General features: G+C 46.8%; 1 protein-coding gene across 3 annotated transcripts in view; it reads right to left on the bottom strand.

Annotated features, from left to right (window-relative positions):
- HK2 (hexokinase 2) overlaps nt 1-12,179 on the bottom strand; it is a 61,530-nt gene that overhangs the window by 18,621 nt on the left and 30,730 nt on the right. For all 3 annotated transcript variants that reach the window (XM_019514370.1, XM_019514369.1, XM_019514368.1), the window contains 7 exons: nt 11,864-12,012; nt 9,604-9,723; nt 6,149-6,244; nt 4,625-4,724; nt 2,721-2,904; nt 1,148-1,303; nt 23-205 (listed from right to left, as the gene is read on the bottom strand). In XM_019514370.1, coding sequence (XP_019369915.1) covers nt 23-205; nt 1,148-1,303; nt 2,721-2,904; nt 4,625-4,724; nt 6,149-6,244; nt 9,604-9,723; nt 11,864-12,012 — 988 coding nt within the window. The remainder of the gene's footprint in view (nt 1-22; nt 206-1,147; nt 1,304-2,720; nt 2,905-4,624; nt 4,725-6,148; nt 6,245-9,603; nt 9,724-11,863; nt 12,013-12,179) is intronic.

Here is a 12,179-nt window from a genome sequence, read left to right as displayed (position 1 = left end):
CACACCGACAGTGGAGCGTAACCTCTCTACACCCTTGTTCTCCTTGATGCGCCGCAACACGGCAGCGAGGGTGGCGGCGCACAGGTCCGCCGAGCGGGTGGAGACAATTTGGCAGATGCGGTGGGTGGCAATGCAGTCCTCATGAGATGGCTCCAGCCCCAGCTTTGTCAGGATCTCATGGGCTTTTTGCAGTCCTTCTTTCTCCCTGTAGTCCCAGGAACAAGGAAAAAAAAAGAGGAGTTCATTGGCATACCTTAAGCTACTGCTGAACTAATACGAAGTGCTGTGCTGTCACCCAAAGCCTTTCCATTAACTTATTTACGCAGTAGGTCAGGCCATGGGTCTTCTACAAAAACTAGCTTAAAAAAACACACTTGTCTTTAACATCTAATGGACAAAAGAGACCGTTGGTTTCCTGAGTAGCTGTACACCAGCATCATTCCCTCCACAAACTGGACTACACCAATTTACACCCACAAATGTTTTGCCTCCATACCTCTAAAATCCTACAACAAGCCCCTACCCCAGAAAGATTTCAGTCCATTTCCATTGACTTATCCAGGAACTGGCCAAAGAATTTAATTCCCAATTGCTGCTGCTTCTTTTCCTCCTCTTCCTCCTTAATTTCATCCTGAAAAAAATCCTTTACCACATACCAAAGCACTTTGCAGAGCAGTATTCACAAGGCCCACAGCTAACCCCACCCCTGCACTCTCCCCCTCCCAACATATTGCAAGAAATGGGACAGAAGGAGCACTTCTATTGCACAGATTGATGTTCATGCTGCAGCTTCCTTGCAGAAAGAGTGAGAAGATATCTCAAAGAGAGGCCATCTCGCCCAACCTCCCCCAAAAGCAGCAACTGAGGAATACCTCATTTTCTTGGGCCAACTGGCAGGTTTTCCAGCTAGTCCCACTTCTTAGCCCTTTAACCACCAGTTCTAAGTGAGGCCAACCCACAATCCTATCACATGGGGTCCCAAAAATGTCCCTCTCATCAATGACTCTCCAGTCCTTTCCCCTCCCCCACCAGCTTTGGAACAGCAGAGTGTGCTCCCTCCTCCACGTTTGCGGCTGGGGAACGAGGGAATCCTTCAACCCACTGGCCCTTGAGTTTAGACCCAGATATCAGGCTCTCCCCCACTTACTTTTCGATTGCAGACACGTATCTGGTTTCGAAGTGTCCCGTCGTGAGCAAGTCAGGGGTGAGGCGCCCGCCGAACAGCAGCTCTTCCTTGGCCATTTTCACCAGAATGAGCCTGACCAGCTCCCCCATGTACATGCCACTGATCATCTTTTCAAACCTGCAGAGAGGTCAAGTGAAAGGTTTGTTCTGCTGTGGTGGCTGCATCTAGGCTGCACCACTATGAGGACAAAGTCTGTGCCTCAGCCTGTGAGCAAGGGCAGCCTATCACATGCAGGTGGCACTGAAGCCCACTGAAGATTAGTGTGCCAGCAAAAGAGGGCAGAAAAGTTTGCCCCCGGGCATGCAGATGCCCATGTCAGCATCTGAGTTAGTGTCCAATAAAAATAAAAGACTCTCTGGAGCCATGTAGCACAATTTGCTCATTTCAGGAATCAAATTATTGCAAAGCACCTGGGGTTTCCCACACAGGTGAACCTAGTTATTGTTTAAAAGCATGGAGGACAGTTTAAACCTTTGCTGAAAAGACTGTGGGGGCAAGGGGCATAAGGGAGATCCAGATTTTAGAAAGGCAACAAGACTTTGAGGTCTGCAGCAGCTTTGCAACAGCCTCATGATTGCTTACGAGCTCTGCAAGAGTAGAGCGTCAGCCATCAAGGCCAAGTTCACAGCTATCACAGCAGTATCAGCCTACTCAGGGGTGAGGGGCACGCAATCTCACAAAAATCACTGGGTTTGGTTGCAGCGATGATAGGAACGCTAGATGGCACCATTTGCCTTTATTTGATGATTACTTCCTTAGCTGGGAGAAACCGGCAATAAGCAAGTCATTTCATTCATTAGAAACCAAATGACTCAAAATTAGTTCTTGGACCTTGACTCAGAAATACCTTCCAAAATGTGTCACACAATCCTAGCTTGCCTTGGTTTAACCCAGTGTTTCTTAAAACAGAAGTACATGCACACCTGGGAGAGGTGGTGGACTTCTAGAGCAGTGGTTTTCAACCTGTGGTCTGCAGACCCCTGGGCATCTGCAGACTAAGAGGTCTGTGAAAGATGACTATGATCAATCAGAAGTATGTGAATACCCACATTTACAACGGTCTGCATCTCCATCCAAAAATTTTGAGAGATCCGCAAATGAAAGGTCAAAAAAAACATTGTTTTAGAGGGAACATGAGAGGAAGGAATGGCCCAGCAGAAACAGGGAAAGGGAAAAGAGACATGGAGGAAAAGGAAGAAGAAACAATTCTACAGTACAATTCTACAGTATCAGCCCAGAACAATTATACAGTACCTCCAACATCTTGGAGAGGCTATAGCACAGCTGTAGTGATGTAGACATGACTTTTTCATTCCCTATACCTTGGAGTCAGAGGAGTATGCAGCCATGGAAACTGAAAAAGGGGGACATGACCCCAAAAAGTTTGAGGGCCACTGGTCTAGCCTACATCCTGCAGGATGCACTAACCTAGTTAACTGGCCTGACCTCTTCCTCTCCCTAACACCCTCACAATGGGAGAACAGACAATGCAGAATAAAACCTACAACTGAGCCAAAGCCAGGAATCTGCTTACAACTGTTTGCCTGGGTTGAGCGAGCCCATGTCGATTTCACGGTCAAATTCTGTCCTGATGTCATTCAGCGCCCCGTCATCACCGAAGGCACCCCACTCCATGTTGATGCACATCCGCCCCTCATCCCCTTCCACCAAATCGATGTGCCTCATTTCCTCCATGTAACACGCATTGGTACCAGTGCCTGCACAAAACAAGACAAGAGATCATCATCTGGGAGGATGAGCAGGGGCATCACAGCCAGCCACCTCCTTCACACTACAGGATCCTCCATATCTATATACCTTTTATGGTTTTTTGTATCTCAGCTGAAAGCTTTTCAAATTGCACATATGTGTAGAGAGTCCCCGGCACATTTCTGGAACCTACCATCCTATTACAAATAAGTCATTTCTTGGCGATTACAGATCTACCACTTCAGTGAACTCAGAAAAGGGACTCACAAACTGTATTATGAAGACATCTATTTTCTAAATTGAGCTAGAAGGTGTTTCTGGCCTTTTAAAATGTTGGACACTTATGCAGATCATTTTTCTTAAATCAGAGTGCATGAGATTTGGGGCCTAAATTTCACTTGAATTGTATTTCTCTGCCCTGTCTCACACTGAAATTAATTCTGGGATCCAAATTTCTCCCAGTTCAGGTAAATGAAGTGCTAAGGGAATGCCCTTTTTCTGATGAAGTCGATGATAGTGTCACCACTGGATGCAATGTTCCCAGTGCTATTCTGTTAACATGGTCTGGCAGCAGTGTTTAAAGGATAATTAAATTTCCTAGCCACTTACACACATGGAATGGATAATTGGCTATAAGCATGTCTTCCCCAGTTACGCATTTACTGTTACATTCCAAATCCACCAACTCAAGCTCAGTATGTTGACACTGATATTGCAAAAAGCTGCAGCATGTGTGTGTTGTCACAGCATCTTGCTTCATCCAAGAGGCCACGCTCCTGCAAACTTGTGCCACATGGCAGGAAGTCATCCTAGTCTATGTCCGCGCTGGAACTACTGTTCTCTCTGTCCTGAGGATTAACATGGCTACTTCAACAGCTGAACACTTTCTAGTGTTAAACCGTATAAAACATTTCAGTAGAGTGTGAAGGAGGGACTGACATATTTTGTTCATTTGCTGTGCCAAAAGTTTGCCTCTTTCTGCTGTTGTCAGTAGAAAAAAAACAAGTGAATGCAGAGTCTAACTCTTACGGTAGAAAGATCAAAATACTACAGTGAAGAGGTTGTCTGTGTGTTAGCACCATAACAGGGAAGATATGCTGAAGCAGAGTAGCAATTATTTTGGGAGGTGTTACAAATTTGGAAAAATTCTTCAGAAGCCCATTGGTCACTCAGACATGCGTGTCCAGTCAGCTTCTGAGCAATCAAGGTGTTCTAAAAATGTTACCCCATTATTAATGTATTTTTAATTAGTGTGCCTACGTTTGTGTTTGCATAAAACTGACTAAATGTGCTTGGCTAGCAGATCCATGGAAGAAATTGGAAAGCTTAAGATTGGAATAGGCCAGTGTTAAAGCAACACAGCCAGCCCTTCCCAAGTATAGCTGTTATCACTGCTCTCAGTTTGAATACTGTATGTGCTCTGAACACCATGGTGGTAGGCAGTAACCTAACACCCTTCAACAGGGAGATAAATTGTCCCAAATCCAAACTGCTCCTTGCTTTGATTTTAAGAAAACAGACCTCAGCCAACATGATTTTTAAAAACTACAGGTTGCTCTGCTCTGTCCTTTCAGATCTTTAAATTTGCAAGGACCACAAACTTTATTATGGTCAATTCAGGGCATTCAACACCTTGCAGATTCTGGCCCAGACTGTGATGCTCAATTTAGATAAATACTCCTTCGTCTTCCTTCCACCCACTCAGCTGAAGTCTGCATTGCATCTTACCAACGATAAGCCCGATCTCACAGTTGTGATCATCATAGCCACACGTCATCATTGTTCCAACTGTGTCATTCACCACAGCAACGATGTCTATGTCAAAATCCTGAGAAGAAAAATCCAGCCTGTGATGTCACATTTGACAATAACTTTCCATTTCTAGCCTGGATTGAGTGGAGAGGGAGCAATGTTTTAGCTAAGTCAGGACAAAAAAAGCGCCAAGGCCAAGAATTTGGCTTGCTGTCAATAAATATTCAAGTCTTATTTGGGCAGAGGTTTTAAGAAGTGACTAATGATTTCCAGTACACAACTAGAGACACTAGAAAGGGGACTGATTCCAGAGGGCAGATATACAGCACTTCCTGGAAAAAAATCTGCTACTTCTGAAAACTATAGCCCAAGTGGGACTGAACTCACTCAATTGCCACTAATCTAAGGGTAGATGAACAAGCTGCCTACTAGCTTTATCATTAATACAGATCACTTTGACAGAGCTTTTGTAATTTCTGTGTTGCACAAGCACTGGTTGCAGATCACAGCATCCCTGTGAGCTCAGTGAGCCATACCACAGAACATGTCTAGACTTCTATTAGGTGGCCACCCTGGCTCTAAGTGTTTTTAGAGACCTAAAGGAGAAGATACATGAAAGAAGACTTAAAACATATGTAATAAACTTTCTGGACAGTATCAATGCATGCTCACAGCTAATCAGTCTACAGTTCTCTCCTGCCTCAAAACCTGGGAGGGAAATGGAAATCTTGATTAGTGCTATGTTAAGAAATCTTGGCTCTGGCAGATCCAGTTGAGGAAATCTGGGCTCTCTCAGTGGGGACAATGTTGGATGAGACAGGAAAGGTGGCCAGCAAGCAGCTCCACTTCTTGTTTCAGTGCAGGGTCTGTTAGAACTGCATGTTTGCTAATGGCACGCATGGCACTATTGGATCTCAGACAATGTAAGGTTTCCGAAAGACAATTTGTTAGATGGAGGCACTCCCTTAGATTATCAGAAATCAATGATATGATCCCTACACCACTGAAAAACAGTAACCTCAGCACTACAATAGTTCTTTGTGTACACATATTTTCTCAGCAGTGAATGGAGCCTGCAGCATATCCATGTAATGAAACAGCAAGGTGTAAGCATGAGAAAGTGGATTGTTGGATTGACAGCTTGGCCAACAAGCTGCAACCCAATAACTTCCTCTTCCTCCTCTCCTAGAGGACTATTATCTTGCACCAATTGGCTGATGGCAATCTTACAGCCCCGTAACTGCACTTGTATAATGACTTGCCCTTGGGTATCTTGGTTTTGAAACCATGTGCACCCGCCTCAGTGGGTTCAGAACCTCTATACCTACACCTTGAAATGTGATGCTTTCCACCTGCAGGATGGGCTGTGCATGGACCATGATCTCAAAGCTAAATCAAAGCCAGAAGCAAGAGAATCTTGTTTCAAAGCTGGACAGAGCATCCCCAGCTGAGCAAGTCCTCCCCAACACCTTGTGAGCCAAGAGCCTGGGTTTTGCTTACCCCTCGTTTCTTGATGGCTTTACGTAGCATGGAAACAACATCCTTCCCCTCCACACCACTGGATTTGAATCCTTTGGTCCACATGACAAGGAAGCTCTATTGAAAAACAGTGAGTATGACCATATTATGAAAACCACAGTCCTCAAGTACCTTCCTCTAAGGCAATGATTCTCAATCAGGATGCCATGACACCCTGGGGTGCATTGAGACCCTTTCAAGGGTGTCACAGGGTCACATGCAATGTTAACACTGTTAAGTAAGTGTGCAAACATAATTCATAAGCTAAACCCAGAGATTTCAAACAGGAATCCACAATGTTAAAAACACTCTATTCTTTTTTGGGGCTTTCGGAGTTTTTTGCAACAGCAAAGCTGCTCTATTAGTTTTCACTATTTTTGGATGACAGAAAAATAAGAGCCAGCAAGTTCCATGGGGTGCCGTAAGGTGAACAAGGGGTGCCTCGAGTCTATAAAAGGTTAAGAACAACTGCTCTAAGGCCACTCCTCTCAGCATGCATCAGCTGCTCAGGTATAACACAGGGGAGTAGGGGCGACATGTAGGGGGTACACGCGGGTGCATATGTACCCCCTGAGTGTGGCAGTGCACCCCCTGTCGGTGGCACCTGTGGGCAGTCGCCGCTCACCACCCCTCCACTGACACTGCCGGCGGCATCTGCGGGCAGTCCACGATCATCACTGGCTGCTGCTGACACTGCTGGTGGTGCCTGCAGCTGGTCACCAGCCCCTCTCCCCACTGCTGACCATGCTTGTGGCATCTGCAGGAGCTCTGCGCTTGCTGCCACTGCACTCCTGCTGCCACAAGCACAGCCTTGCCCCACCAGCAGCCAGGGGCATGTGCCATTCATGCAGGGGAGTAAACTGAGTGGTGGTAGTGAACCTACATAGTACATTCGCATTGATGTATGTGAAGATAACCAAGGAGGAAGGCAATAAGAGACAGAAGGACAGTTTTGACTGCACAACAAACAAAAGGACTTATGTACAAGGTAATTAGGCTTGCAGTAACTTCCTCAGTCTCAAAAAAATCTTATGTTTCTGGAAATACCATCAAAATAAAGGTGGCATGGGCAGTTATTCATTTACCTCTTCCCACAGTAGGAATACAAAGCACAATGTGGGCACGTCTACATGTTTGTTAAGGCGTATTTGCTACTGCACATTAGAAACAGTACTTCTAATATAAGGTACTACATAAAGGCGCATTAGGCTGCCCTAATGCGCACCAGCAAAAGCACATGCCTTTTTAGTGATGCTTAACGCATAGTAGACTAATTCTACTGCACATTAGCATATTAGCACTGTTTTTGACGTGATGCTTTACTGTGCAGTAGAGCAGGCTACTGCACATTAAAGCGCATGTGTAGACGTGCCCTGTGACGTCTAATGGAGCAAAATCTCTTAGGATACTTGCTAAAAAAAACCCTCAGGGCACCTACAACTGCCAATTAAAAATATTCTTTCCTTTGTGGATTTTCCCTGTGAAATCTAAAAACCTATGCAGAGCAGAAGGCACTTAGAGCCAGGAGTCTGTTAGGCTTAGACAATTTATAATAATAAGACTATCACAGCAAAATATTTGACTTGTATATGGAGAACTTCTCATGCACAGATTCCAAAGGTGCTTTACAAAGAAGAGTAAGTATCATGCTCTTTACAGAGTGGGACACAAAGGCATACAGAAACTTGAGGTGACCACAGTCACCTAGAGAATCAGAAGAAGAATAGGGAATGGAACAGAAATCTCTTGACTCCTGTCTCTGTGGCTTTCTACTGGAGCACACAGCTTCTCCAGGCAAGGAAGAGGAGAAGAAAACACTTGGCCTTTATTAACCTAACAGAAATCTTGATGTACGAGAGCACAACTTCATGAAGAAACCTTTAGAATGGATATTCACCGCACAACGAAGGCATGTGGAAGGGACAGAGGCATCCTCATTCCCCAGAGGACAGTAACATTTTTAACTTTTGGATTATATCTGGGGGCTGGGGGAGGCAGGACAGACTTGCTGCAGGGATGGAGAACAAGAGAACGCAGGGGACCAGGAGGGACAGGGGGACCAGGCACAGAAGGGCACGTTCCAGACTACGTGACAACTGTAAGGGCACGTGCCCAGCTGGAGGTTGCTTTCCAAGCAATTTCATCCCAGGCTTCTGAAGCCACAAACAAACCTATCGCATGATCGAGGTCACCGACTCCCATTGCAGAGCGACAGCCGCACTAAGTAGAGCTGACAGGACATCAATCCCTGCTGCAGTGCTGGCCCCGGCTCCCAGAGAAGCTAGAGGAGGAGGCCTGGCCTCGTGTGGCCTGTGGCTTTACAAATGATGTGCTGCTTGGCACGTCCGTTCCTGAGCTGCCCTCCCTAATGTGGTGCCCAGTGCCTGCATTCAGCTCATTCGCCATCTCCTCTCCCTTCCTGCCTGTGTGCCACTGAATCCTCTGTGCCTCTTTCTTGTGCTATGGCTTGAGACTATTCCCCTTGTTGCCCTCCCTGCCAGTAATACTCTTCTCTGTCATGAAGTCCTGTCTTCTCAGCCAGCTTCCCCCTGCCACGGCTCCCCTCTGGGGCTCATTTCTATTATAACATGAAAGGGTTACTCAGAAGCCTCACTGCCCTGCTTGTGAGTCTGCACATTCAGCATGATGGCACTGCTGTTATATGTAGCAGGGGAGAGACATGGCTTCTGGAGTGGAGAGGGAAAGGGAACAGGGGTGTGTACTGAATACCTGGTAGGGAGAATTGTAGAGCATAAAGTGTTTGTTTGGAGGAGGAATGAGGCGAGTTGCAGGGAAACTTTGAAATGGAGGAGATGGTGACAGCAGGAGACAGTGGGGAGAGCTGAAGCACCTGGGGTGTGCAAAGAGCTCGGCCAACACACATGAGCAACCCCTCCCCTCTAGCAAGTAGCATCCCCCTACAAACTACACGGCCCTCAGGAATGATTCTTCCTTCCCGATGAACTCCCAGACTTTCCCCCATCTGCCAGACTCCTGTGACAGCCAGTCATGTGATTTACCTAATGTAAAGTGCAGAAATCTTGCCTGTTACTCCTCTGTAAAATATATTGCACATTAGTGCAACTATCCTCATCTTCCCCTGCCAGGGGCTCCTCTCCTTTCCCTCATTCCCCTTCCCTGCTGCCAAGGGTTTTTGTGTGAGGTCTTTGCAGGGATCGAGTCAGCTGAACTGGAACACGCCTGGCTGAAAGCAAAGTAAGAGCATCTACACAGGTGTCTGTACCAGTTCAGCTGAACCAAATTAAAGTCACATTTAAGCTGATCTGGTGCAACTTCTGTGTTTAAACCAGGTTAGAAACCATATATTGTGATCAAAATACCCTCTCGGCCTGTCCCTTTTACCTCCCCTGATCAATGAAAGCAGCAAGCTGGGCCTGATGTATGTACAAGCCAAAGGAAGGTGACACTTCACTTACCTCATCCAGTTTGGTCTGATGGCAAGGAAAGGAGAAGGTGAATCCAAGGGGCAGCTTCTTATCCTTGATGCCCAGCTTGTCCATGAAGTTGGCCAGGCATTCGGCTATGTGGTCAAAGAGCTGCAAAACAGAGCCAACAACACGTTGGATGTCAGAGCATTGTGTATGTGCCTGAAGGAGCTGCTTTGGCACTCCCTGAAGTCAGTGAGTGAATTTTGGACCAAACACCTCAGACTGCAGTCCCTCGGGAGTTTCCAGCACCCTGCCTGCACCATGCCTTCTCTAGTCCCAGCCACCAATGCAAACACATGGCCTATTTATGAGCAGCAATTCGCACTGGTGCACCTCTCCCTACTTTCTCACTATTTTCACATCAGGGTCAGAGAGCCACTCTGTCCATCTCCACGTGGGGCATATTGCATAGCTGGAGTGGGGACATATTCCCACCACAGACAAGACTGTCAGTTTGGGCTTGGCCAGCCACATCCCTCCAGATGGCACACTGGTCTTCGCTGCTGGTCAGTTTGCTTGCTCTGGGTTTACAGAACAGTACTGCACTTCAGCTCACTCAGTTGCTTATTTCTAGGCATTTTTTCCACCCCAGCTACTTTCCTGTAAATCCAACATACAGACAAGTCTGCCAAGAGACTTCACTAAGCTCTGACTCATTTCTATGCGTGAGGATTTAACAAGGAAAGCAAAGCCAGCTGGACAGACAGTTTAGTCCAGTTTGTCTTCCAGTGGCACAAAACTGGGTCCAAAGTGCACCAGCTTGCAGTTTCAAGGCATATTCCACAGAACTCACGCACCCAACCTAAATCCTCCATAGTACCCTTTCTCTGACATTGCCTTCACTGAGGAGCAACATGGACCATGCCTGCCTGCTCCCAGAAGGGAGGTAGTAATGCTTTATGGTGGTTACACTAAGGCCAGACCAGCCCTTGCACCAAGGTAGTGAACCCAAGACTGGGGCCAGGTGTGCGCTCAGCACTGCTGTCAGAGAAGGAGCGGGTGAGTGGGGCATGGCATGGAGGCGGTGCAGACATGTCCAGTTGATCCCTGCACCACATGAACTTGCTGCTCTCCATTTGCAGGTTTTCTAGGTCCCCATCCATAAAGCTAGGCCAGGGCAAGTTAGAACCCCTCTTCTGCCTCCTGCTAGACTTTCTCCATGAGTGCAGTCCATGGCAAAGCACTGTCATCATGAGACTCGCAATTAATTGGAGGAACTTAAGCACTAAGAAGGGCAGGGACATATCTGGTTTTACCTTAGCTGGCTGGCAAAATTGGTGGAAATACAACATAAGCCTCTTACCCCTACCCCATCTATGTCTTGCCATCAAATGAGTGCTTTCTTGAAACACCATCATACCTTTGCCCCCAGATCTTTGCTACCCTAAAGAGCTATATAGGAAGCACCCCACTTCTGAGCACATGGACTGTGAGGGCCATTCTCCTGAACAACAGCAGGAGACTGATTACCCCTGAGTTGCTCTTTCCACTGTATAAGGCTGGGTACTCCCTATGGCAAATATGATAGTGGAAAATGACATGGGAAGGGATTGGGGTGAGGGGAGGGGCGGGGGGAAGAGAAGGGAAATAGACATTTTATGTAAGATTTAATCTGGGATTAGCCAGAGTTGAGGGGAGAGGGAGCAGGAGGGGAAGCAGTCATGTGGATCAGAGCAGAATTAAAACTGACATGTCTTCTACTCCAGGGCTGGCTACTATTCTGGAGACAAGCCATGGCTGCCAATTTTAGCTAGACCATTATGAAGTCCCATCACGAGATCTCTGAAACGGGCCCAATTCTCTAACCACTTTGAAACAAGGCCTCTCTGAGGTGTGCCAAACTGGACACATGCAAACTAAGACTGTATCCAGAAAAAATCAGGTCCATTTTAACACATGTCAAGAAGCCCTTGGGAAGACAAAGCAAAGGATGGTTTTGCCACGTGGCAGCTGGTCAAGGCAAACTCTGCAGCTGGCCTCCACCAGCTAAAGCACAAATGCTACACAAAGGAAATGCCCGGTGAAACCACCTTCTATTTTAAGGAAGAGAAGGCACAAGGAACCTGCAAATCACTGGTCAGCTTTGAGCATCTTGGTCTTTGCATTTCTAGAGAGTCCCCAGCCACAGTACCCAAGCACCATTTCCTTCTCCACTGAGTGGCCAGAAGACCTGGGCTGGCAAGGCACAGCAAGCTGTGGGATCTCACAAGAGTGCACAAAGGAAAGGGAAGGGGGGCCTTGAGACTACCTGAACCCCACTGCCCCTCATGAGATCCTCTGGAATGGCATAGATCTGATTCTCCATCTCCACCTTCTGCAGTCCATTATCAGACACCTTCACCCTCAGCACGCGGAAATTGGTGCCGCCAAGATCCAAGGCCAGGAAGTCTCCATCTTCTGCAGGGGAAAAAAGAGAAGAATGACACTACATTAGAGGCTGCAAATTGTTTTGCTGGGCACATGTACACATTCATGTGCATCTTTAAAACATAGCTAGGTTATTACTGCCTACTTACAGGGGCCAGATGTGCTACCACTCCTGCCATCTCTGATCATCCAGAGAA

The sequence above is a fragment of the Gavialis gangeticus genome, unplaced genomic scaffold (genome assembly GCF_001723915.1).
Source record: "Gavialis gangeticus isolate Ggan-Ray unplaced genomic scaffold, GavGan_comp1, whole genome shotgun sequence".
Taxonomy (NCBI): Eukaryota; Metazoa; Chordata; order Crocodylia; family Gavialidae; genus Gavialis; species Gavialis gangeticus.
The sequence above is the reverse complement of the archived record's forward strand: the minus strand, read 5'-3'. Positions and strand labels throughout refer to the sequence as shown.